At 44.6% G+C, this 24,419-nt stretch overlaps 1 protein-coding gene across 1 annotated transcript in view; it reads left to right on the forward strand.

Moving 5' to 3' along the window:
• MARCHF3 (membrane associated ring-CH-type finger 3) overlaps positions 1 to 24,419 on the forward strand; it is a 166,794-nt gene that overhangs the window by 128,926 nt on the left and 13,449 nt on the right. The window contains exon 4 of the mRNA XM_033928983.1: positions 17,102 to 17,311. Coding sequence (XP_033784874.1) covers positions 17,102 to 17,311 — 210 coding nt within the window. The remainder of the gene's footprint in view (positions 1 to 17,101; positions 17,312 to 24,419) is intronic.

Here is a 24,419-nt window from a genome sequence, read left to right on the forward strand (position 1 = left end):
GGATGGCACTCACTCATGCAAGGTGGGATGCTGGCAAACACCTCTTAAAGATACAGAGCTTTAACAGGTGAGCATAAGATTGCTTATAAGTAAATGTGTTCCTTATATTTTTCAACTAGGATAGGACTGGTAGATTTTTATTAAATCAGAAATAAAATGACACAGCTTGTATTTTCAGTGGTGCTCCTAATTGCATTACACGTGGTATAGCATGTACTTTTTAAAACTTTTTCATAGATGAAGAACCAGCTAAGCAATCTAGCACAAGCCAATCTACTATACAAAGCTACCACACAGATGGCCTCCCACCCACTAAACTCCAGTCTTTCCCCTTCATAAGATGAACTCCTACTCTCTTTTCCACATGAGACTTCTTTGTCTGAGAAGCTCTAGATACTAAGGGGCTCATAATCAAAAGATATAAATGTCCAAAAAGTGTCCTAAATTTGCACTTGGATGTCGAAATCACCAGGACATAAGTTCCGATAATTTTGAAACCACCTTTTCTGGACGTCTAGTGAGGCATCCAGGCCTCTGTGCATCTAAAGCTCAAGATGGGCATGTTAGAGGCATGTTATAGGCAGGCCTTGGGCCTACTTAAGGGTGGTTTAGATTTGGGCATCTTGCAGCAATAATCGAATGCTTTGCAAGATGTCCTGGATGGAACATAGATGTTCGGAGCTAGACCTGTTTTAGAAGCGTCTAAGTGCCACAAAGGTATCCAAACTGCATGCTTCAAGATAAGATAGCCCCACACTCCCCCAGTGCTCACTGACTCCCTTCCACCTCACAAAAATGAGAACAAAAAGGTACATACCTAGCTCTAGAACAGCAGTATCTGGTATGAGGAAGCCTAGTAGACACCACATAGGTTTACAGAGTTACTTGGTGAGTGTACTAGTGAACCATAGAGAGGATGACCAAGGCCCATAAGCCACTCTACCCACTACATTTGTGGTAAAAAGTGTGAGCTCACCCAAACTGCTATATAGGTGTCACCTGCAGCTATAAAGGTTAGTGGGGTGATACACAGGTAGGTATAGTAGGTTTTGGGGGAGTTTTGGATGGAAGGCTCACCATAAATTATAAAGGGATTCTGGTTATGTGAAGTTTATAGTAGTGCCCTCTAAGTTGTCCCAGAGCACTGTTCGGATGTCTATGTGGCAAATCCATTATTATGCTGGCCCCTATCACTTCCAAATGGTATGCATTTGGACTTTTTCCAACATGGATGTTTTTCTGATTGAAAATGGGGTATAAAGTTATACATCCTAGTGGTAAAGACATCTAAGTATATGATTTTCAAAAAAATATATATTTGCCATTTGAAAATGGTCATTTCTGTTCTTCCGACTTTGGATGTCCAACTGGAAACATCCAAGTCGGACTTAGACAATTTTTTCAAAAATGCCCCCTGTATGATAGAATATTGCTCTTTAGATATGTTAACAGACTTCCACAGAGCTTGTTCATTTTTCACCATTCCCCTTCCATTCTACACCTTGCAAGCAACATACTATACATAGTCTGGACGGCGTTAGAGTTTAACAAGCCAAGTCATCTAACACCTAAAAGAATTGGCATTTTCACATCAGATGTACAATCTGTCTTAATTGTTCCCCAGATTTTACTGCCCACCTCCCAAAACGTTGGGTCTTTGAATGAATCCTAAGTATATGTAAGGGGTCCTCTTCCCACATGCGGTGTATACCTCATCAGTCTAAACCTAACTGGCATCATACAAATTCTACTGCACCCTATTCAAAGCCCTACATGGAAACAGACCAAGCTCTCTGAGCAACCGCCTAATCAGGAAAAACACATCCAGAACAAGGAGAACTCATGCATACTTTACCCACCCCCACCCCAATCAAAAGTATACAAAGCAAAAAAATATATGACGGACTATTAGTCACCAAAGCAGTGAAACTAGACCGCCACCTCTCCAATCTGCTTACTATGACGCCCAACTACAAAACATTCAGGAAAGAACTTAAAACTTTTCTATTCAAGAAATTTGTAAGATGATCTAACTAAACCTGATCGACCCTCCACAGATCTCCACGCTTACAACATCTATTAACCATGTATTCTCCCTGGAAATGCCCAGGCCAATTCTTGTTGTAAATTGCCTAGAACTGAAAGGTATTGGCGGGATAGAAGACACCAATGTAATGTAATGTAATATCCTGTGGTTAGGATATTATACTGTTGTTCATCACCTGAAAGTGAGCATTTCTGTACTTTTTGATGTTTTATTTAGGAACAGGCAGCTGTCTGGATTGTTGAATGCTGAAGCTGCTGAATATTGGATGCTTAGCCTGAAGAGAAACCTGGTGCAGCTTGCTCTAGGGCTGTGCAGCTTACCTACAGCTCTCTGATTCACAATAGAGAATGACACAGGGACAAATTTTCTCCCGTCCCCACAGGAACTCATTTTCTTGTCCCCGCAAGTCCTTTTCCTGTCCCCGCCTCATTCATGCAAGCTCCTCATCTGCACAAGCTTCAAAACACTTTAAAATCATTAGTGTTCGAGGCTTGTGCAGTTAAGGCAGAGCTTACAAGAATGGGACAGAGACAGCGAAAAATCAGGACTGGGAAATTTGCCCCCATGTCATTCTCTAATTCACAACCCATGCCCTGTGACCTTCAAAGGAACATGAGTGGAAATAGAACACAATAAATAGATTTATATGGGATAACACAAGTCGCTAGGACTCGAACACGAGGCGATGGCATCGAACACTTGGAGATAAGTTTAAGGTTTGATTTTTTTCATCTAAATGTTTGGTTAAAATACTTTATTATTATTTAAATATTTAGTCTGGTTAAAATACTTCATATATGTGCGTGATGGTGTCAGGTCAAAAGCGCGCCGGGACAAAGGCGCGAGCAGACAATTGAGCACAGCGCGAAGGCGCGCACTGAAGAAAATTACTGTTTTTTAGGGCTCCGACAGGGGGGAGTGTGGGGGGGAACCCCCCCACTTTACTTAATACAAATCGCGTCACATTGTGGGGGCGCTGTGGGGGGTTTGGAGGGTTGGAACCCCCCAAATTTTACTGAAAACTTCACTTTTTCCCTGTTTTTAGGGAAAAAGTTAAGTTTACAGTAAAATGTGGGGGGTTACAACCACCCAAACCCCCCACAACGCCGGTGCGATTTGTAGTAAGTAAACTGGGGGTGCTCCCCAACAAAAAACCCCGTCGAAGCCCCTAAAAACAGTAATTTTCTTCGGCGCGCGCCTCCGTCTTGCGCTCAGTTGTCGGCGCGCACCTTTGTCTTCCGCGTTGTTGTCTATGAACCGTGCGTGATTGGAGCACTGATCAAACATGAATTTCAGTGTTTTTCTAATCATTATAAATACATATGATGCTTTGTGTTGTACAGTAATGATATTTCTTAGCATGTACTGACAGTTAAGCAGTGGAAGAGCAGCGGAGCACCAATGCTGGGCTGGGTTTAGGGCATCATTTGACCTTAATCTGAGCCTGCATTTAACATAACGCACAGTGCTGCTAATATGTCTTTTCTAAGAGTTAGTACTTTACTGTACACTTTAGAAAAATACATCAATCTGTGATCCGTAGGACCTGCAGGTGGCAAATCTAAGAAAACACAACTCAGCAGAATCTGTGCTGGTTCACCTTGTCATAAGAATAGCCTTACTGGGTCCATCAAGCCCAGTAGCCCGTTCTCACGGTGGCCAATCCAGGTCACTAGTACCGGGCCAAAACCCAAGGTACTACCAATACAGGGCAAGCAGTGGCTTCCCCCATGTCTTTCTCTAAGGGTGATCTCTTCTTGCAGGGATAAGTGGCTTGTTCTCATCCTCCATTCAGGTAACACTTTTGCAACTGTGTGTGTTGCTGAGCAGCATACCAGCATGTAAGAGGAGAAAGGGCAGGATTGGGCAGGAAGATGTCCGTGTTTATGTTTTCTATTCATTTCTTCCAGATTTTTGTCTTAATTCGCAGATCCTGCTGCTTACACCGGACCTCCTCAGCTGTAGGCCGGTTTGCTTTTCCTCGGATGCCTCTGCCTTGGCTGAGACTGCCACAGATAGGTCACTGCCGGTTTCTTTGTCTATCTTCGGTACTGCTAAGTGAATAATCATTTCCACAGAAGCTTATTTAGCGCTGTGTGCATCCGGTAGCATTATAGAAATGATGAGTGGTATTGGCAGTAGCTTATGTGGAAGTTGGTTAGGTGACGAGTATTTTCTTGCTGTGGCAGTCACTGCTGGCTGTTGGAGAGCTGTGCACCTGAGCTGAAAATCTTTTTTTTTTCTGCAATTTTATGCTTCCGTGCATGTAAGTAAGCATATCGTTTCATTAGGCCCCTGCCTGAGTCTGTGTTTTTGGAGAATTGAGTGTGTAAGTCTACAACTGAGTTGTGTCTTCGGAGAATTGAGTGTGTAAGTCTACAGCTGAGTTGTGTCTTCGGGCAGTGATCGACTGGGAGTCTGTCAGGGTTCTGAGTTCTGCGTGGTGCTAAATGCGGATCTTTGTTTCACCTCTTCTTTTTTTTTTTTTCCATGAAAGTTTATTAAGATTTTAAAAACATACAAGAGACTATAAAACTGAAACATCAATGAAGTTTACAGTACATCAGTGCCATGAATCAATACAAAACATAGAGTTACAATATCTGTTTGTATGCTTACATTCAAAACCAATGGAACAGAGAGAATTGATATGAAGTAAGGTTTCAACATTAAACTCTGCTGGAAAATGATTGCAAATATGTCTGCAGAGGAGACCGGTGTCTATTGAAAAAGACTGCGGTTCCAAATTTCTTGGCAAGGGCCAATTCATATTTATAGTCATGTAAAACTGATTGTCACCAGTGAGGTGAGGAAAGAGAGCCAGTTGACTTCCAATGAGAAAGAATGAGCTGAAGCCCTATAGAGAGAAGAATATCAAGGAGTTTACTCCCTCTTCTACAAAGCCACGCTAGTGGCTGCCATGCGGCAACAGCTCCAAAACCCTTTAAATCTCTATGGGCTTCGTGGCCATTACCGCGCAGCAGCCGCTCGCGCAGCTTTGTAGAAGAGGGGGTTAGTAGGATTTTCACTTAGAACCATTCCTGGAGCATGAGATTTGAAAATTACTATTAAATAATAATTATTATTTTTACTCATTTGTGCACAACTTTGCACGCTGCATTGGTCACCCCTCTATTTTGCACAGATTCTACCCTTCTCTTATAGTTCATCTCAACTCTTCCGGAAATTTTCACCAAAACTCCACAAATCTTTCTCTTATTTTTATACAGCACTGTTTTTTCAGTGCCTGGTTTGCAATAGAGTTGCCTCTAGTGCAAATCTTTTGAACATGGGCCCACCAGTCTATCTCATATATGGCCCAACACCCTGCCCTCACCCAGTCTCTCTCTCTCTCTCATACATGCCTCAACAGCCTGCCCTCACATAGTCTGTATTTCTCTTTCTCTGTGCCCCAACACTCCTCCCTCTCCAGTACCCTATCCTTCCCACATCTGAGCACTCAGTCAGATTATTAGAGTATCTTACCTGCTGACTCTCCTTTCTGTTGCTGCCACTGCAGAAAAAGTGCTGCTCTACCTCTACTGTATGGTTTGTATTAGGTTTAAGCTATGTGATTCAGGAAGGAACTCAGATGCAAGCCTTTCTTTAAAAAAAAAAAAAAAAAATCTTTATTCATTTTAAAACTTTCAATAAGTGTTACATAATATACAATCATTTTATACTTTAACATCACTTAATATATCATCAAATTAAAACTCACATCAAATATCCCCCTTCCCATATATCCAACATTTGTTCTTAAACATAAGAGATCATAAAGTACTCCCTCCCCCCTCCCCTCCCTGGACATGTATGCAAAAAAGGGAAAAATTATAATCATTCAGTACAATATTTTGTTAATGGCTCCCAAACATCCCTAAATTTCTTTAAATGTCCTTTAAATGTTGTATGGCTATTGCCCGCTCCATTTTAAAGATTTGGCATAACACATTCCACCAAAAATTATAATTCAGTCAGGTCTTGTGTGACGTGCAGCAGTGTTCATTCCTTTACCACACAGCTTAAAACCTACTAACAATCCCATATGCAGAGGTAACATGTAATATTTATCTCTTCAACAGCAGCAACTAGTTCATGGGTACAATATCCCTGGTGCCAAGGTTCATTTTTGGGCACCCATGGCAACCTGGTGCCTGGGATTTGTTGAGACCTGCACAAATCAATTGGGTTAATACTTTAAAATGTAAAGACAAAAGGTCTGTTGGTGTAAAAGGATCAAAGTTAAGCTTTGTCATAAGAAGGTTGGCCCTCTGGGCTCATTCTCCACTATGACGTTTTTCCCTGTCTCTGGTAGACTTTACATAATTGTCCAGACTCCTCTTCCTTCCGCAGCAGACTAGTGGGAAAGAGCCACAAAGTGTTTTTGACGAGCTCCGGGCTCTAGGTAACACTAATGGGTTTATGTTACTATGGCATGCACTCAAAGCATTTAGGATTATGGCTATGAATAATTTCCCTCAAGGCTTGTAGCCAATAATGGGAATCATTGTTTGCAAACACAGATGTATTGTTCCATTCTAGTCACTGGAAGGATTCTCCTCACTGTGCATCTGTGTTTAGGTCTGGTGAATATGTAAGAAGGGTAGTAGAGTAGTTGAACACAGTTTATTGTATTCTGTTTCTAATAAGAGTTTTCTGGTTATTATATATTTATTCCTGATGAGAGGAAAACTAATCTCAGCAGTAAGCAGCACACTCCATTTTGATGTGATACCTGTATTGGAATGTAGAAATGTTCTCCCTTGAATAGAGGAGACTGAGAGGGGACATGATAGAAACATTCAAGATGCTGAAGGGAATAGACTTAGTAGATAAAGACAGGTTGTTCACCCTCTCCAAGGTAGGGCGAACAAGAGGGTATTCTCTAAAGTTAAAAGGGGACATATTCTGTACAAACGTAAGGAAGTTCTTCGTCACCCCGAGAGTGGTGGAAAACTGGAACACACTTCCGGAGGCTGTTATAGGGGAAAACAGCCTCCAGGGATTCAAGACAAAGTTAGACAAGTTTCTGCTGAACTGGAATTTATGCAGGTAGGGCTGGCCTCAGGGCACTGGTCTTTGTCCTGGGGGCCGCCACAGGAGTGGACTGGTGGGTTGTCACCAGCCGGGGTCTTGGTAAAGTTAAGGAGACCTCCGGTAGAGGGTAGCACATACCCCCTCACTTAAAGGCTGCCTAGTCTGAGGCTTCTGCTGGGGTGTCTCGTACATTCTAGACAGGACGTCCACATTGGCGTTAAGCTTAGCTAGTACATCAATACCGCCTACGGGGTTTATTAAACTTCTTCCCCTGATTAGTAGGTAATGGGTCAGGATCCATGAAATCGTCGGGCCACTGCAGTACTGGAGTTTCATACCCTGCCTGTACCCCTGGGCTAGTCTCCCCACCCGACTCCTCCAACACGTCCATTCTCTGAGCCAGGGCGGACACTGCCTGTCTGACTTCTCCTAACTCTTTTTCCCGAAGGGCATTAACCTGTTGATGTAGCTTGTCCATATCCTCACTTGCTTCGTCTAGTGAGTCAGCCATCTTCCCGAAGTGGCGTTCCCACCGTTCGATGCCTGCCTCATTTTGTTTGGCCAGCAACTGAGCCTCTGTTTCTTTTTCCGCTAGTCGGTCCTTAAGCTCTTCCGTTTTTTTAAGCCTCACCAACATATCTTGGCCGCGAGTTTGTTCCTCCTGTAGCTGTTTCCTTACTTGCTGCACTTGCCCATATACTTGAGCGAGGTCTTTTTGTAACTTCTCTACCTCCGCTCCTGTTGAACTGGCCTGGTTGCTAGCTGTTTCGGGTGTAATTATCTGTGGGCTTGCCTGATTCTGACCTGCCTTTAGTTTCTCCAGTTCCTCTCGTAAGGATTTTATCTCTTCCCGGAGAGTTTGGTCCTGTTCAGTTTGTTTCCCTTTCCCCGGTGGCTGGGACTCCCCGGCTTGCCCTTTATCTGAGGATCCGAACCCTTTTACTCCCCTTTGAGTATCGGGAAGTTCTTTATATTTTGTCAATTTCGGGTGCCAAATGCGCTCACAAATCATTTGAGCGATTCGGTCCCCGGGGCAGATCTTATAGTCAGTATTGCTCTGGTTAACTAGCAACACGGCTAGGTTACCCCTATAGTCCGGGTCAACCACCCCTGCGGCCACATCTATAGCGTGCCGTAGAGCTAACCCTGACCTCGGCGCTATCCTCAAGTAAGAGCCCGGTGGCGAGGACACCTGTATGTCTGTATTAATCAGCGCCCGGTTCTGCGCTGGGACTACCTGTTCTTGGGCGGCGTACAAATCGTACCCCGCGGCACCGTCATAAGCCCTTGTAGGAATATGGGCTTTATCAGATAAGGGAGCCCATCTTATCACCGGTTTCCAATTCGTACTTGGCCCCCGGGTACTCTCTTTCCTCCCCCAGGAGTAACCTTGGGACTGGTTTCGTACCACTCTAGCCCCCATCACCCATTTCTGCTTGTGCAGGGGTTCACGCACCGCCTCTCCAGCTTGGGCGACCTGTTGGGTTAGGCCTGCCCAGTCCTTCCCTAGTACTACTGGATATGGTGAAAAGTCCACCACCGCTACCTTCATGTCCCAACTTCCCCTCTTCGTCTCTATGAGCATTTGGTGGAGAGGGTATTCCCGGGAGTCCCCATGTATACAGGCAAGGAAGACGGATTCGGGCCCTTCCCTAGGATGGCCTGCCTTACCAATCTGTTTCCACAGTCTGCGTGAAATCACAGATTGTTCGGCACCAGTATCCACTAGAGCTTGAACCCTTTTCCCAGCTATCAAGATGGGCACCTGGTAAGGTCCGGTCTGGTTTAACCCAGAGGGCCTACACACTACAAGGTCTCTTTTCTCCCGACAATATTGCTGGGTATGCCCCTGCTTCCCACACTTGAAGCACCGGAGGCTCGTATCCTGTCCTGTCTTCCTAGGAGTACTGGGTAGCGGTTTCCTCTGGGAGGAATTCTGGGAATCCAGGGACTTGAACCATGGAGACTGTTCTCTCCCTGTTTCCCCTCTACTGGGCCTATCAGCTTTTCTTTCCTCAAAGGAGTTCTGAGCATCTATGAAGGCTTCGGCTGCCTCCACTACCTCTGGTAAAGTCTGACAGCCTTGCCTGCGGATCCATCCCCTCAACTCTTTGGGGACTGCTTCGAGCACCTGCTCTCTCACCACCTCCGCAAAGAGGGCTCTAGGATCCGACAGGTGAGGCTGTAGCCACCTTTCTGCCAGTTTTGACAGCCTCTGTACCAACGCTTTGGGTCTTTCTTTCGCTAGTAACTGCGTGGCTCTAAATTTCTGTCGGTAGTGCTCACAGGTATATCCTAGGTAATCTAAGATGTGTGTTCTTACTGTGGCATAATTACTAGCTTGCTCAGGACTGAGAGTCTGAAAGGCAGATAGAGTTTCCCCGGCCAGGCAAGGCAACAGACGCACGGCCCACTGATCAGGGGGCCATCCGGCTGCTGTTGCAATACGCTCGAAGGCGTTTAAAAATTCATCAGGCGCGTCCCCAGGAGAAATTTTGCACAAATTCAATGTGTGTAATGGAATTTGTCCTACCATGGGCTGCGCCGGAGGACCCGGCGGATGCGCTGCGCCTGGGTTGGTCACCATAGGGTGTAATGTCTGAGCCCAGACCTTGGTCTGCTCGCCCATGGCCAATAGAATTTCATCATGTTGCCGCCTCGCGGCTTGCTGTCCAGAATGCCACATCTCCTGATTCGCTTTTATCAGGTTCTGTATGTCCTCTGAATGTTGACGTCTTTCTTGCGCCAGCACCGCTAGGAATTGCTGTGGGTCCATCCTCCGACCTGTGTAAAAAGACAAACACAAAAAAGGAAACCCAAGTGCGGTCTCACCAGAGAGAGTAAACTATCCCTCTTTGTTTTAACCCCGAGGAGTATCTTAACCGATACCTCTCGTATCCTCGTCAGTCCCCTCCCTAGGTACTCTTTACCTGAGGTACTGACGAGTCTGCGCCTTTGGTAAATAGGCCTCCTTGGCCTCCAGTCGTTCTGGCTGTGCTTGTACGTCCTGTTACTCCCGACTCAGGCACTTCCTTCTGGTCTGGTCCTTCCGGTGGTCCCTCAGAAGTATAGCCGGGCGTGGTTCCGGCAGCGTCGTCCTGCGTCACAGGAACACTCCAAAAGAAAAATTATGAAGCAAAAAAAAAACTGCAAAATTTTCGTGTTTTTTTTTTTTTTTTTCCTTTATAGGTTCAAACTTGAAACCACCAGTAGAGTGTGCTAAAATCCCACCACTGCCACCATTTTGTCACCAGCCGGGGTCTTGGTAAAGTTAAGGAGACCTCCGGTAGAGGGTAGCACACTCCTGACGTGGCTCCCAAAGGGGGAGACCTCACTGGTGTCTCACTATCTTGGGCTTTGCTAAAAATAAAGCACCGTGAGTCAAGTTGAACAAAATAATGTGAAAAGTTTAATTAGTCACTTGCCACATAAATCATATCATCTATTATTATAGTCCAAGTTTCCTTCCTCCCCAAACAAGGGCAAAAAGAAAGAAAACAGAAAACAAAAAGACTTTTAACTTTCACCCCAGTTCAGTGAAAGCACAGCAAGCCTGCTATCAGTTATACTTCCAGTCCAGGTTTTAGTGCTTGCTCTACCTGATCACACAGGCTCTGAAAAACCCAGCACAATTAGTCTCTTAAGCACTTATCCAGCCTTGAGCTGGAGTCCTGGGCTTACTAACCAACACAGTCCCAGTTTCTTCACCAGGTAAACTTTAAGCAAAAACACAAAAGACAAAAACTGAAGCCTTACTGCAGGCTCCTAAATTTCCAGCCCTCATTAGCTCACAGTTCTTTGGGCTTCTCTTGAGCTCCTGCACAGCTGCAATGTAGCAATCCAATCAAGCTGGTGCAGCACTGCTCTGAGCTTGTTTTTACAGCACAGAACAATCAAACAGTTCTGCCAAAAACTCCTCTCCACTATTATTGCTGTACAGCCTTGTACCTGTAGTGTTTAGTGGAAAGTTGCCAAGCCTACATCCATGGCTTCTTCCATACCGGTCTCCAGCATACACCCTTCATCCAGGTCCATGCTTTCTGGTGTCTCCAGCTGCTCTGCTGGTTCCTGAGGCATTGGAGCCTCACACTCCATTGGCTCTGGAGTGAGGTCTGGCCTTCTCCTGGCCCGGAGAACTCTCTCTCCCCAGACTCTCTTGGGCAGCCTCCTTTAATGCTCTGGAGAGCTGCTTCACAGGCTTAGGGCCACGCCCTACACTGGGTGATCGTGTGCCTAGCTTGTGTGTTCTTGGGCTCCCCCTCAGGCTACAGGGTAGAATATCACTGGGAGCTTGATTAAATCCCTTAGTGTGACTGGAAGCTTTTCTGGGCCGGGCAGTTAACCTATACTCAGGGCACTGCTCTAGGTTAGAAGGCTCAGGATAGGCAGCTAGGCTTTCAGGATCTTCTTCCTGATCCCTCTCAGTGAGAGTCTGGTCTCGAGTAAGAGACTGAGACCGGGTTTTCACTCTGACATGACCGTCTCGGGGAGCGGAAATGTCACAGGGTACAATGGACCACTGGTCTTATGTTCAGTGTGTGAAATACTGCCAGGATCAGAAGTTTGGACTGAATTTATAATTTAAGAAAAGCAGGCAGCTGATCTAACAGAGCTGTGGATTAAGTTGTGTATAGCTTTTGCATTCTGCTGGGATTTATGGAATAATTTCTAAAAAAAGAAAAATTGGTTTAATAGTTTTATGTTGCAGAAAGTAAGGAGATAATTGAGAGGGGGGGGGGTGCTTCAGAAAGAAGAAAATAGACTTCTATGAAACTATTCAATCATGAGGTTTTTGATACCATTGATGGAAAATGGATTTAAGGGCAACATTAGCTTCCAATTTACCTTCCAAGGGTTTTTTCCTCCATTAAGATACAAAACCTTCAGAAAAGAAATTAAAACCCTACTATTCAAGAAATCCATCAAGACAAACTAACTCCAAAGAAAGTATCTTAATCCTCCAAAGTAAACTTTTCAACCATGTGATCTCTTCTGGAATTGTCCAGATCGCCTCTAATGTAATCCACCTTAAACCGCAAGGTAATGGCAGAATAAAAGTCACTAATGTAATGTAATAAATGGTTTTGAGTGTCCTGCATGAATCATACTGATAATTTTTGTTAGTAAAATATAATATAGCAAAATAGTCTCATAACGATGATTTATTCTGCTGCCTTTTAAGTTATACTTTTTTTTAGTTCAATCATTTTTATTGAAAGTTTTAGTATACAAGAGTTGGCAAATTTAAAAGCCTAATGATGTTTCTGATTAAAGTTTATCAGTTTTCAAGTTTATGAGATGCTTGATATTTTCCCATCAAAAAGTACATCAAAGCAGTTTACATACAAATTTAAACATAATCAAATGCAACAGAAAGAATAAGTTTCAGCTTCTAGATAGGAAAGAAGATAAAAGATCATGTTGTGGTGAGCCCTAAGGACCTGATTCTATAAATAGAGTCTTAAGTCCTATGTGCCATTCGGCACAGTTGTCAATCAGCTGCTAGGCGCTTTTATAGAATCACATCTAGAGGTGCCTAAGTGGTCTTAGGCGCTGCTAGGCATTAAAATCCTTAGGCGCACTCCATTTAGACCTTAAGCAAACACCGCCTCCCCCCCCCCCCCCGGACACATACATCAAGGCAGCGGGAGGGATGCCCACTTCCAGGAGGGTATTGAGGGGGTTATTTAACAGCAACAGCGGGAGGGAGTGAGCATTTAAATGCCAATTATATTCTATATTCTCTAAGAATTTATTGTCACTGAACTGTTCAGTCTCTCTTGAATGTGAGCCTTCTAGAACTAAAAGGTATAGGGGTATGCAAGAATAAAGTTTTCTATTATTATTATTATCCCTCCTGCTTCCGGGGGGGGGGGGGGTTGGTTGACAGCAGCAAAATTTTCTGGCAGGTCTGAGCTGTCAAGCCTTACTTTCCTGTCAATGCCTGAGTCAATCAGAACTCAGGTACTGACCAGAAAGTAAGGCTAGAACAGCTCAAACCTGCTGGAAAATTTTGCTCGCAAATGTAGGACAGCGAGGTTAGGAAATCACCCGGCATTAATAGAGAATTGCCTGGAGTGCTCGTTTAAATATTAATGACCTCGTTGTAATACATTTGTACTGCAGAGTTGGAATCTTCTAGGAAGCTCAGAAAAGACCACGTAAGCAATTTTGATAATCCCACTGCTAAAATACATGGATGCTAAACCGGTTGGAACCGGTTTAACGACCACGTTAAAGTTTTGAGACTCTTCCCCTTAGATTATTGAAAATGCTCCTAATAATAACAAGCACCAGCAATCAGTTTCACTGCTGTATTTTGGATTAGTCACAGTTACTCTTAATACTGAAAAAAGTCATTGAATAAAAACATCAGAGATGCCATGCTGAGTCAAACCAGCCCAGCAACCCATTTCTGACAGTGGTCAGTCTGTGAGTCACAAATACAAATTTTTATATATTTCTCATAGCTCAATTCCAGAGATGAATAATAGCTCTTTTGTCCACCTGGCTAAATTTTATATGGACTTTTCAATTCTCAATGAAAAATCTAATACCGAGCTGATAAAATAGGTCCACACCATTGATTTAGCAAATACAATTTTTGTTAATACTGTAAAATTTTAACAAAAATATAAAATAAAAGGAAAAGCAAACTAACTTATGTTTAATCTGCCTGAAGTTCCTCTCCCTTGCTTCTCTTGCATTCATTTTCCAGAGGTAACCTCTTGATGAACATACAGTAAATGTTATGGAGTCTGTCTCTGTTCATTATCTCTGTGTTCTTTTAATACGTAACCTGAAAGAATTGGACACTAACAAAAGATCCTTGTCAGAAGAGAGTGTTTCTCTTCATGAATGGTGTGCTCATTTTTTAAATTAATAAAAAGGTAGTAAAAAAAAAAAATCTATCTTACTTAATAGCTGCTACAGAGTGGGGGACAGAGGTGGAGGTGGCTATGCTTGCCTCCTGCCATAGAACACAAAAGCTAAGACTTGCCTTTGAAAAAAAGCTTTCTTTGTTGGTTTTTAGACTAAAATAAGCACACAATGAAAGAGCTCCTAGGACTACTGATCTTTCATTGTATTTTATTTTTTCCTCTCTAAATGTATTTCTGCAATAGTATTATCAGGTGGTTAGCTTAAACCAAGCTCTGTCTGCTACTAGGAGAGAGAAAGTTCCAGTGGACTGCATCTGTGCTTGTCCTGGCTGAACAGATGAAGGATATAAATTTACATTGTGCAACCTACATTCTTTCGCTACAGGACAAAGTCAAATGTACTTTGTTTCCAACATAGAGAAACTAGAGAGGTGGTTGAATATTTTAACCTGTCTTTCTGTATTCGTCCTAGAGGTAAGAATATAATAATAGCCTTACTGGGTCAGACCAATGGTCCAGTATCCCAGTATCTTCACAGAGGTAAATCCAAATCACAAGTACCTGGCAAAAACCCAAATAGTAGCAGCATTCCATGCTACCGATCCAGGGTAAGCAGTGGTTTCCCTCATATCTGTCTCAACAGCAGACCTTGGACTTTTCCTCTAGGAACTTGTCCAACACAGCTACATTAACCGCTCTTACCACATCCTCTGGCAATGAATTCCACAGCTTAATTATTCTCTGAGTGAAAAAAATATTTCCTCCTATTGGTTTTAAAAGTATTGCTCTATAACTTTATCGAGTGTCCCTTAGTTTTTGTAAATCTTGATGCAGTAAAAAATCGATCCACTTGTACCCATTCTACACCACTCAGGATTTTGTAGACTTCAATCATATCTCCCTTCAGCCGTCTCTTTTCCAAGCTGAAGAGCCCTAACCTCTTTAGTCTTTCCTCATACAAGAGGAGTTCCATCCCCTTTATCATCTTGGTCACTCTTCTTTGAACCTTTTCTAGTGCCGTTATATCTTTTTTGAGATAAGGAAACTAGAACTGAATGCAGTACTCAAGGTGAGTTCGCACTAGTGCTGCCCGATTCACGATTCAAATCGGTTCACCGATTCACTTCAGGTGAACCGATTCGAATCGATTTAAAACAATAAAAAATCGGCTTCCCGATTCGGACCCTCCCCCCTAGCCCACTAAAGCAGGAGCGGCAGCGCTGCTCTTGCTGGCTGGCCGCTGCCGCTCCTGCTTTAGAGGGGGAGGGGGGAGGGTCAGTCGGGAAGTGCTGCAGTGTCTGGCTTCCCCCCTGGCCTCCCGGCATCAAATGTACCTAAATCCATCAGCCTGCATAAGATTGCTAGTGCTAGCGATCTTTGCAAGCTACCATCAGGTCTTCTGAGCTGTCTTCTCTCTGCCGCAGTCCCGCCCCCTTCTCTGATGTCAGAGGGCGGGACCGCAGCAGAGAGAAGACAGCTCGGAAGACCGGACGGTAGCTTGCAAAGATCGCTAGCACTAGCGATCTTATGCAGGCTGATGGATTTAGGTAAATTGAGGCCAGAGGGAACAGGCAGGCCTTCCGGGGGAGGGGGGAGGTGTAACCTATGGTACCCTATGTAGAATTACCCCCATAAAAGGCAATTCTGTAAGATGCAGCTAGAGATAAGATGCTATTATGCACCAAAGATTATAGATAATGACACAGCAGTGATTAGTGCCATTAATTGGTTCATACATGTGTAAATGCTTGGCGCTATTCTGTAAAATTAGTGTGCAGCTTGCCTAGTGTGTAACCTAAAGCGGACCATAACTGCATGGCATACCTAGGAATGTCGGCTAACTCCAACCACTAACATAAGCGGTCACACTTATGTTTCAGCGTGTCAAAAGCAGTTTTACATATGCATTCTGTTTTGTGTTAGGCTCACCTCAACACTGTTACAAAATCTACGCTAAGCAGGCCCCATTCTGGCACCTTAGTCTAGGCACTACTTTATAGTAGTGTGTGCTGATACATATTCATTGTGGATATCTGGAAAACCCAACTGGCCAGGTGGTTCCTGAGGACTGGGTTCAAAACCACTGATTTAGTCAATAATGTATGTGTGGGTGGGTGGGGGAGGGGTTGAAATCAGGAAAGAGGCTCAACCACTTCAATTCTCAATGTTTTCATGTGCTTAATGTATTTTTGATGGCACTGAGTTGTACTAATTCAGTGAGCTGGAACGTCAGACATTAATAAAATTAAATTGTAAAGATAACCATGGACCTAGGCACCGGTCACCTAATGGAACGTCACCTAATATTCTTGTTTGAATAGGTTTTAATTGGTTTATAATGGCGCAACCAATTAAAATCCCTAAATTACATAGAAACATAGAAAGTGACGGCAGAAAAGGGCCAAGGCCCATCGAGTCTGCCCATTCCATTGACCCACTCCCCTAGTTAATCGCTCTCTGATGACCTTTTCCCTCGTAGAGATCCAACATGAGCATCCCAACTGTTCTTAAAAACTGGCACGCTGCTGGCCTGAACCACCTGTACTGGGAGCTTATTCCAGCTGTCCACCACTCTTTCAGTGAAGAAGTACTTCCTGGTGTCACCATGAAACTTCCCGCCCTTTATTTTCAGCGGGTGTCCTCTTGTGGCCGAGGGTCCCCTAAGTTAGTCGCTGTTAGAGTACAAAGAGATGTATATTGGTACCAGGACTAGTATGTATCACATAAGGATAACTTGTATCATACACTGTAACTTTCTGTGTGTCAAATTAAGTATAACTTGTTCTGGAAACCTTGAATCATAAGGACAACCATAGCAAATTGTAACCAGTAAATTGTATACAGTATTATCATTAGCCCCTAGCGTGTATCAAGTTAGAATAAAAACTTGTATCATAAACTTGTACAGAAATTATATATGTTAAACCTGTAAACCGTTTTGAGCTCTTTGGGGACAACGGACTTGAAGACGAACTAAATAAACAAATAAAGCTGTTCTGAGAAGTTAACAGTCCAAGGCTGAGATGCCCAGTGTCCCTGGACTGCATCTTGAAATGCTGTGTGATCTTTAGTCAGAGGCGCAGTTGGACCTGCTGTTGGCTGATCAATCTGTGTTCTGTTGCTTTTGTTCCTGCAGTGGCTTAAAAATCCAGGACCTCAGCATGAGAAGCGGACGCTCTTTGGAGACATGGTGTGTTTCTTGTTCATAACACCACTAGCCACCATCTCTGGATGGCTTTGTCTGCGAGGGGCAGTCGACCATCTGCACTTTAGTAGCAAGCTGGAAGCCGTTGGCCTCATTGCACTCACTGTTGCACTCTTCACCATTTACCTCTTTTGGACCTTAGTAAGTGTGATGGTATTTAGTAACATACCGTATTTTTCGCTCCATAAGATGCACCTGACCATAAGATACATTTTAGATTTAGAGGAAGAAAACAAGAAAAAAAAACATTCTGAATCAAATTCTCTCTGCCACGCTCTGCATCCAACCCCACACTCCTTACCAAGCTCTGCACCCTGTCACCCCTCCCTGCCAGGCTCTGTGATCTAGTGGTAGGCTGGGACAGGGGCCAGGGCAGGCAGGCCTAGTAGCTGACAGGCAGGAAGGGACAGGGCAGGCAGGGACAGGGCAGGCAGGCCTCCCCCTCCCAGGCAGCCCCCCCAGGCAGGCAGGAAGGAGCAGTCCCTCTCCCAGGCCTACCCCCAAGGCAGTCAGGCCTAACCCCCTCCCAGGTAGCCCCCCAAGCAGTCAGGCCTCCTCCCTCCCAGGTAGCCCCCCAGGCAGGCAGGTTCCACCCTCCCAGGCCTACCCACCAGGCAGGTAGACTTCCTCCTCCAGGCCTAATCCCCAGGCAGGCCTCCCCCTCCAGGCCTCCCCGCAGGCAGGTAGGCCCAACCTCACTCTCATTTTTAATTCAGCCGCAGGCAGGCAGGCCCCTGCCCCCTCCCCATACCTATTTTTAATTAGGCAGGGCAGCTCCCGGCCTCCCTCTCCCCTCCACCGTTACCTTTTTAAAATTCTGAGGCCCTCCCTTGCTGGACGCGGCTGCCTGGAGCACTGACAGCTGATGCGGCTCCTCGGAGTCCTCTTCCCTTGTGGCAGAGCGGCACATAAGGCTGCCAGCCTAGACCCGCATCGCTTCCCACAAGAACTCTCCTATTAAGAATTCTCACGGGAAGTGGCACGGGACCAGGCTGGCAGCCTTGTGCGCCGCTCTGCCGCAAGGGAAGAGGACTCAGAGGCAGCCGCATCAGCTGTCAGTGCTCCAGACAGCCGCGTCCAGCAAGAGAGGGCCTCAGAATTTACAAAAAGGTAACGGGAGAGGTTTGGGTATTCGCTTCATAAGACGCACCATTATCCCACCCCCCCCCCCTTTTTTTGGGGGGTGGAAAAAGTGTGTCTTATGAAGCGAAAAATACAGTAAATAAAAATGATGCTTGCAATAAATAATCAGAAAAGAAAACCAAAGCATCTGCCTTCTCTCTAGGTAATTTGATTTCTATTCCGTTCTCCCGGGGGCTCAGAATGGGTTACAATTGACATTCACAAAAAATTACAGGACAAAAGCATTCCTAGAAGAGACAGGTAAATGAGAAAAGGAGATAGAGGAGGGGGGAGAGCACAGGAAGGCAGGGAGTTGGAGGCGGGAATGAAGCAACAGGAGGAAGGAGGGAGGGAGAGAGGAGAAGAGCAGGGAGGAGGCAGTTCATTGGCACTGTTCAGTTGAAGAGATGGGTCTTCAGCGTTTTCCAGAAGGTCATCAGTGGGCAAGTCTGACAAAGATGGCAAAACAAAGTTTACAAAGCATGGTAAAAATATAATATGACAAAACATAACATGGTGAGGTGAGACATTACATGGCGAGCATAGTTCAGCAAAACATAGCATGGCAAACAGTATTAAAAAGCATGACCAACATAGTATGACATGACTAGCAAACATGGTTAGGCAAGTTTGCATGATGAAACATAACATGGAAGACATGGAACGGCAAACATTATGTGGCAGACTTGGTATGAGCAATCGTAGCAGGGCCAACATAGTATGGTAAATATGGTGTATGGTACCGTAACAGAAGCATACCAGGCAAAAGCGTGCCGACAATCCCGCGCAGGACATATGCGCGCCGGCTTAAAACACTTCCTGTTAGTGCTGAGGGGGAGGAATCCCTCAGTAGACTTACAAATGTTCACACTTCCATGGGGGGGGTACTCCTCCCTAGTCCCCTCCCCCACTACACTGAAAACTGCCATTTTCCTTAGTTTTGGGGGTATTCCCCCACCCCCAATGGGAGAGCGAACACATGTAAGTTTAGGGGGTTCCCCCCACCCTCACAGCACTAACAGGAAGTATTTTAAGCTGGCGCGCATAAGTCCTGAACACGATTGGCAGCATGCTTTTGTCCGGCGTGTGAATAATGGGTCACCATGGTGGAACACTCTTCCGGAGGCTATTATAGGGGAAAGCACCCTTCAGGGATTCAAGACAAGGTTGGATAAATTCGGTGAATGGACTGCTGGGCATGATGGACCACTGGTCTGACCCAGCAACGGCCATTCTTATGTTCTTATGTGTATAGTAGGACAAGGATGGCAAGCAGTGTAACAGAGTGTGGTAGAACATTGAATGACAAAACATTTCTTGGTCAGACATAGGATGAAGCACATCGTTATTTGAGACTCGAGACAATGGAGAGTTGGGCCCTTTGTCAGCATTAACATTCAGTTTTACATTGAGTTGGCATATCCAGCAACAGTTTTTGGTGTTCCCTCCCTTTCAGCCTTTCCGATGACTTGGTTTTCTTTCCAAAACCACACACCTGGTACCCAGGGTACTCGCCCTCTTTGCCCACCCATTGTTACAGCCCTGATCCTCACTCAGCCAAGTTTATGTCTGGGCTTGTAGAATGGCGTTCTTTCAGAATGTGGCACATGGCTGTTTCATTTTGCCTGTTTATTCGGGAAGTTTCATTCTTCCAGGCCCTCTATTTATCTCCTATAACCCTTTCAGCAGTGAATAGCACTTGCTGTGTGCCCCGCAGCATTTCATTAGAAATGATTACACCAGATGGTGGGTCCTTGCTGCTTCTAATACCTGGTGTGCCATGAAAGAGAGCACAGTGATGAATGACATGAGTTCTCTGTATTTTCATGTTCTTAAGAGCAGCTCCAAGCTTAAGCCTCTCAAAATCTCTCCCAACCTCTGTGTTCTTCCTAAAAAAAAATTAGGAGCCATTTATTCTTCAAATCACCATCCTTTTCTTGCTGTTAAAATTAGTCCAAAATAATTTATCACAGTAGATTTGCGACTTTATTTTTCATTAGCAAGATCGTTTTGGTATGTATATGTAATCCAAATCCCACTTGCACACTGTTCATGGCAATCGGTCAGCTCATCGGGTCAGGCACCCACGACTGGGTTTACAGAAAAAAAAATTATTTTGGGAGAGCAGTCTTTAAAGTCTATCGAGCTGGGTGTAGGCCAGGTCTGGTAGGCCAAAGAATCACAGTCCCAGGGTTCAATCACATCACTCAGTCCTCACTCTTTTCTTTTATCATAGAAATCAAGCTGAAACTATTTGCAATTGATAACTGGAACTTTTACTTGAACAATGTTCTACTATTCACAAGCACACACTCAGTGACTCCCCCAAAGAATCCAGTGCCTCCTGCTCTGTAACAGAGGCGGGTTGTTGTTTTTTGGGGGGAGATTGGGGGGTCACATATATATTGAATTGGAACATTCTGCCATCTACTTTCTAGAATATCCAGAATTCCCCCTGATTTCTATTTTTTCTTGTCCAGCATCTTCCCCCATGCCTCCCCCCCTAATTACCCATCTTCTTCCATATCCAGCATGCCCCCCAATCTTCCCTGAGTAGTGGTGGGGGAGATGAATTGAAAAGGTGCTGCTAGACAGGGGGGGGGAGTGAGGGAGGCAGTGAAGAGAGAGAGACTGAGATTGGATTGAGGGAAATTGGGGGTGGGCACACTGGACTCAGGCAGATAGAGATGTAGACTCTAGGGGGAGAGCAAGGAATAGAGAGGGAGACATGCAAGCCACAGGGTGGGAGTGTGGGCAGAAAAGATTAGAGAGGTGGTGCACAGAGAAGAGATGTTAGGCATGCAGGGAGGATAGGGACAGAGACATAGAGGGAGAATGCTGGATGGCAAAGGGATGGGAATACAGAAGGGCAATACTGATCACAGGGGGACAAGGACACAGAGAGAAGATGCTGGACAGGATAGATGGAAGGAAGACATGGAAAAAGAAGATATGGCCAAATGGACAGGACACCTTGCAATGAGAGAAGAAAAAATAGAGAAAAACCAAAGAGACTCTGCCACCAAAGCAAATGAAAAAATAAAATACTCAGAATGTTTCTGTGTAGCAATCTTGCAGCCGTCCCATTGTTCTGCTTTCTCACTAGGTGTTGTATTAATGTTTTAGCACCTGTTATAATATTTACAGTCCATTTTTCCACACATAAAGTTGTTGTTCTTTGAGTTCTGGGAGTTAGTGCTATTATGTTCTGGGAGTTAGTGCTATTATGATATGTACTCATAACGGAATTCTATGCAAAAATTTTGAAAATTCTGCACACAGTTTAAAATTCTGCAGTTTATTTGTAGTGTTTTGCATAGATTTCTCCTTTCCTGAGTCCTGAAATTCCTTCCTACCTTTTCCTTCCTCATTTCCCTCTCTCACTCCAACTGTAGTTCTCTCTCCCTCGCACCCTGAATGCCTTCCTTAGTCCCCATACTCTGGCAGCTCTCTTTTCCTCTATCCACTGGCTAAGAATCTCTTCCTCCCTTCTCATCCCCTTTCTGGTCTTGGTCACTGTCTCTTCGTCTCTACCATACCCCCACCCCCATTTGCAGGTCCAGCATCAATGTCCCCACCCCTCACCACTCTTACTTGCACCCTGAATCCCTTCCCTACTCATCATGGTCTGGCATCTCTCTCTCCCTTTCTTTACGGATAAGCATCTTCTCCTTCTCACCCCCCCTTTCTGGCCTAGGTTTTCTTCTCACCCCCTTTCCCCTCTACTTATGGGTCCAGCATCCATATCCATGCCCCTCCCCTCTCCTCCTCCCCCTTCACATCTATATCTAGTATCCATAACCCCTTCACCCCCCTACTTTCAGTGCAGCATTCATGTCCCCTCCCCTCTCCATCTCACCCTGCAGTTTAGCATCCATGTCCCCTCCCCCCCCACCCCCTGCTACTTGCAGTCCAGGATCCATGTCTCCTCCTCTCCCCCCTACTTTATTTATTTTGTTTTCTATCCTGTCTTGCGGTCAAGCATCTGTCCCCTCCTCTTCCTCCCCCTATCAGATGCCTAGCATCCATGTTCCCTCCTTGCCCCTACCCCATCCCCAAGGTTGTGTATTGGCCTTACTGAGGTGATGTTAAAACAAACTATATTAAAAAGTTTTGATATCAGACAGGGATTTAGACATTTTGCAGTAACACCAGAAAGAGAAGGGCAGATCGAGATATCCAGATCTTACTTCTATTGCTTTCAATGGAAGTAAAACCCGAATGTCTCAATCTGTCCTCCTTTTTCTGGAGCCATATGATAACCCTACTGATATGTGTTGAGGTGCAAGAAGAGCCTGTTGATCTTCTAACTCCCAACCTCATGAGACAGAGTGGCTGAGGAGAGGTGGGAGGTGGGATGTGCGAGTGTGAGAGAAAAGGTCAGAGTCATTGATGGCAGGTGGGATATGTGCGAGAGAACTAGCCCATGGTGACCGATCAGATTTCATGTTTCATTTTCCAAGAGAAAAGATGAAATTGTATTGGTCACTAATGGCAACTTTTGTGGAGGTCTTCCTTTTCTTATAAATAGGCCCCAATTGCTAATTGGGGAGGGAGCTATGTTAATTTGTGTACTGGCTAACTGAGAAGGCTTTGTTATGTATCTGATTTATATTTGTTGGGCAACTGTTCAATAAAATTATTGCAGAAAACCAAAAAACTTGTGGAGAATTCACATCCAAGTTGATGGCTTTATTAAAACAAATAAGTAATCCACATAAATACATCTAGGGCTGGAACCTCTAGAAACATTTGGACCCAACTCGGTCAGTTTCACACAGAGACTATTGCTTTAATCTACAAGTTCATTTTTAGGACCAGTAGGGACCCCTGAAGAAGACAATTGTGTCGAAATACGGATTGTGTTGGGTCCAAATGTTTCTAGAGGTTCCGACCCAAGATGTATTTATGTGGATTACTTATTTGTTTTAATAAAGCCATCAACTTGGACATCAGTTCTCTACAAGTTTTTTGTTTGTCTGTTTGTGGTTTTTTGTGGAGGAAATAGTGTCAATTCTTTTTGCTGCAATAAAATTTTTGCAGCATAAATAGGCCCCATCTAAGTGTCATTGTTCAGTTTCACTCAATTTGTAAGAATGACACACCATCTGTCAAGTGGAAAGTTTATATGAAAGTGAAATATAACAGATCACGCCATATTTGGTTTGGTCTATATGCCAGTTGCAGTTACCTATATTTGTTGTAAATGTTTCCTAATTAGTTACTGTTTAACAATAAAATGTCCATTTCAAAATCTTTGCTGCTCGGAGCTCAGGGGTACTCTGTTGAAAGTTTTTCGATCTAAGAGGTACTTGGCTTGAAGAAGCTGGAAAACTTTACTTTAGGCTCCTCCACTCAAGTAGGGAGATGGGGCATTTCACCAGAGGTGTCCATCAACACCATACCTCTTCACTTTAGAGCCTTCCCTATCAATATGGTACATAAACAGTCTTAGGAAAACAAAAAACTGGCGCATACACTATCCTATATAATAATACCCTTAGTGCGCATGCGCACTTCAATCTTCGTGGCTCCGTGCGTCTGTAGCCCCGTGGCCGGCAGAGAAATGTTGGAGCATGCGGCGCATGCGCACGTTGGGAGCTACAAGGTGGTTTACTTTCCTGTGTGCCGATTGCCCTTTCCAACACAACGCATGATAATAAAAAAAAAAAAAAAAGATAGGTGGGAAAGTGGGCAGGGACATTGACAAACAAACAGAAATAGAAACACACACACTGAAAGACAGGTAGGTGGGAGTGAAAGACACACACAGAAGGACAGGGGGCCAGGGAGAGAGATTGAAAGAAAAAAAACAAACAACAGACAGCAGACAAGGAGAGAGAGACACACAGAAAAAAAGACACACAGAAAGCGGCCAACGAGAGACAGAAAGACACACAGACAGCAGCCAAGGAGAAAGAGAGAGAAAAACAGACAGCGGCAAACAAGAGAGAGAGAAAGAGGCAGAAAGACACACAGACAGTGGCCAAGGAGAGAGAGAGAGGCAGAAAGACACACAGACAGCGGCCAAGGAGAGAGAGAAAAAGAGACAGAAAGAAAGACAGAAACACAGACAGCAGCCAAGGAGAGAGAGAGAGACAGACAGAAAAACAGAGGCAAACAAGAG

Source organism: Geotrypetes seraphini, chromosome 1 (genome assembly GCF_902459505.1).
Source record: "Geotrypetes seraphini chromosome 1, aGeoSer1.1, whole genome shotgun sequence".
NCBI lineage: Eukaryota > Metazoa > Chordata > Amphibia > Gymnophiona > Dermophiidae > Geotrypetes > Geotrypetes seraphini.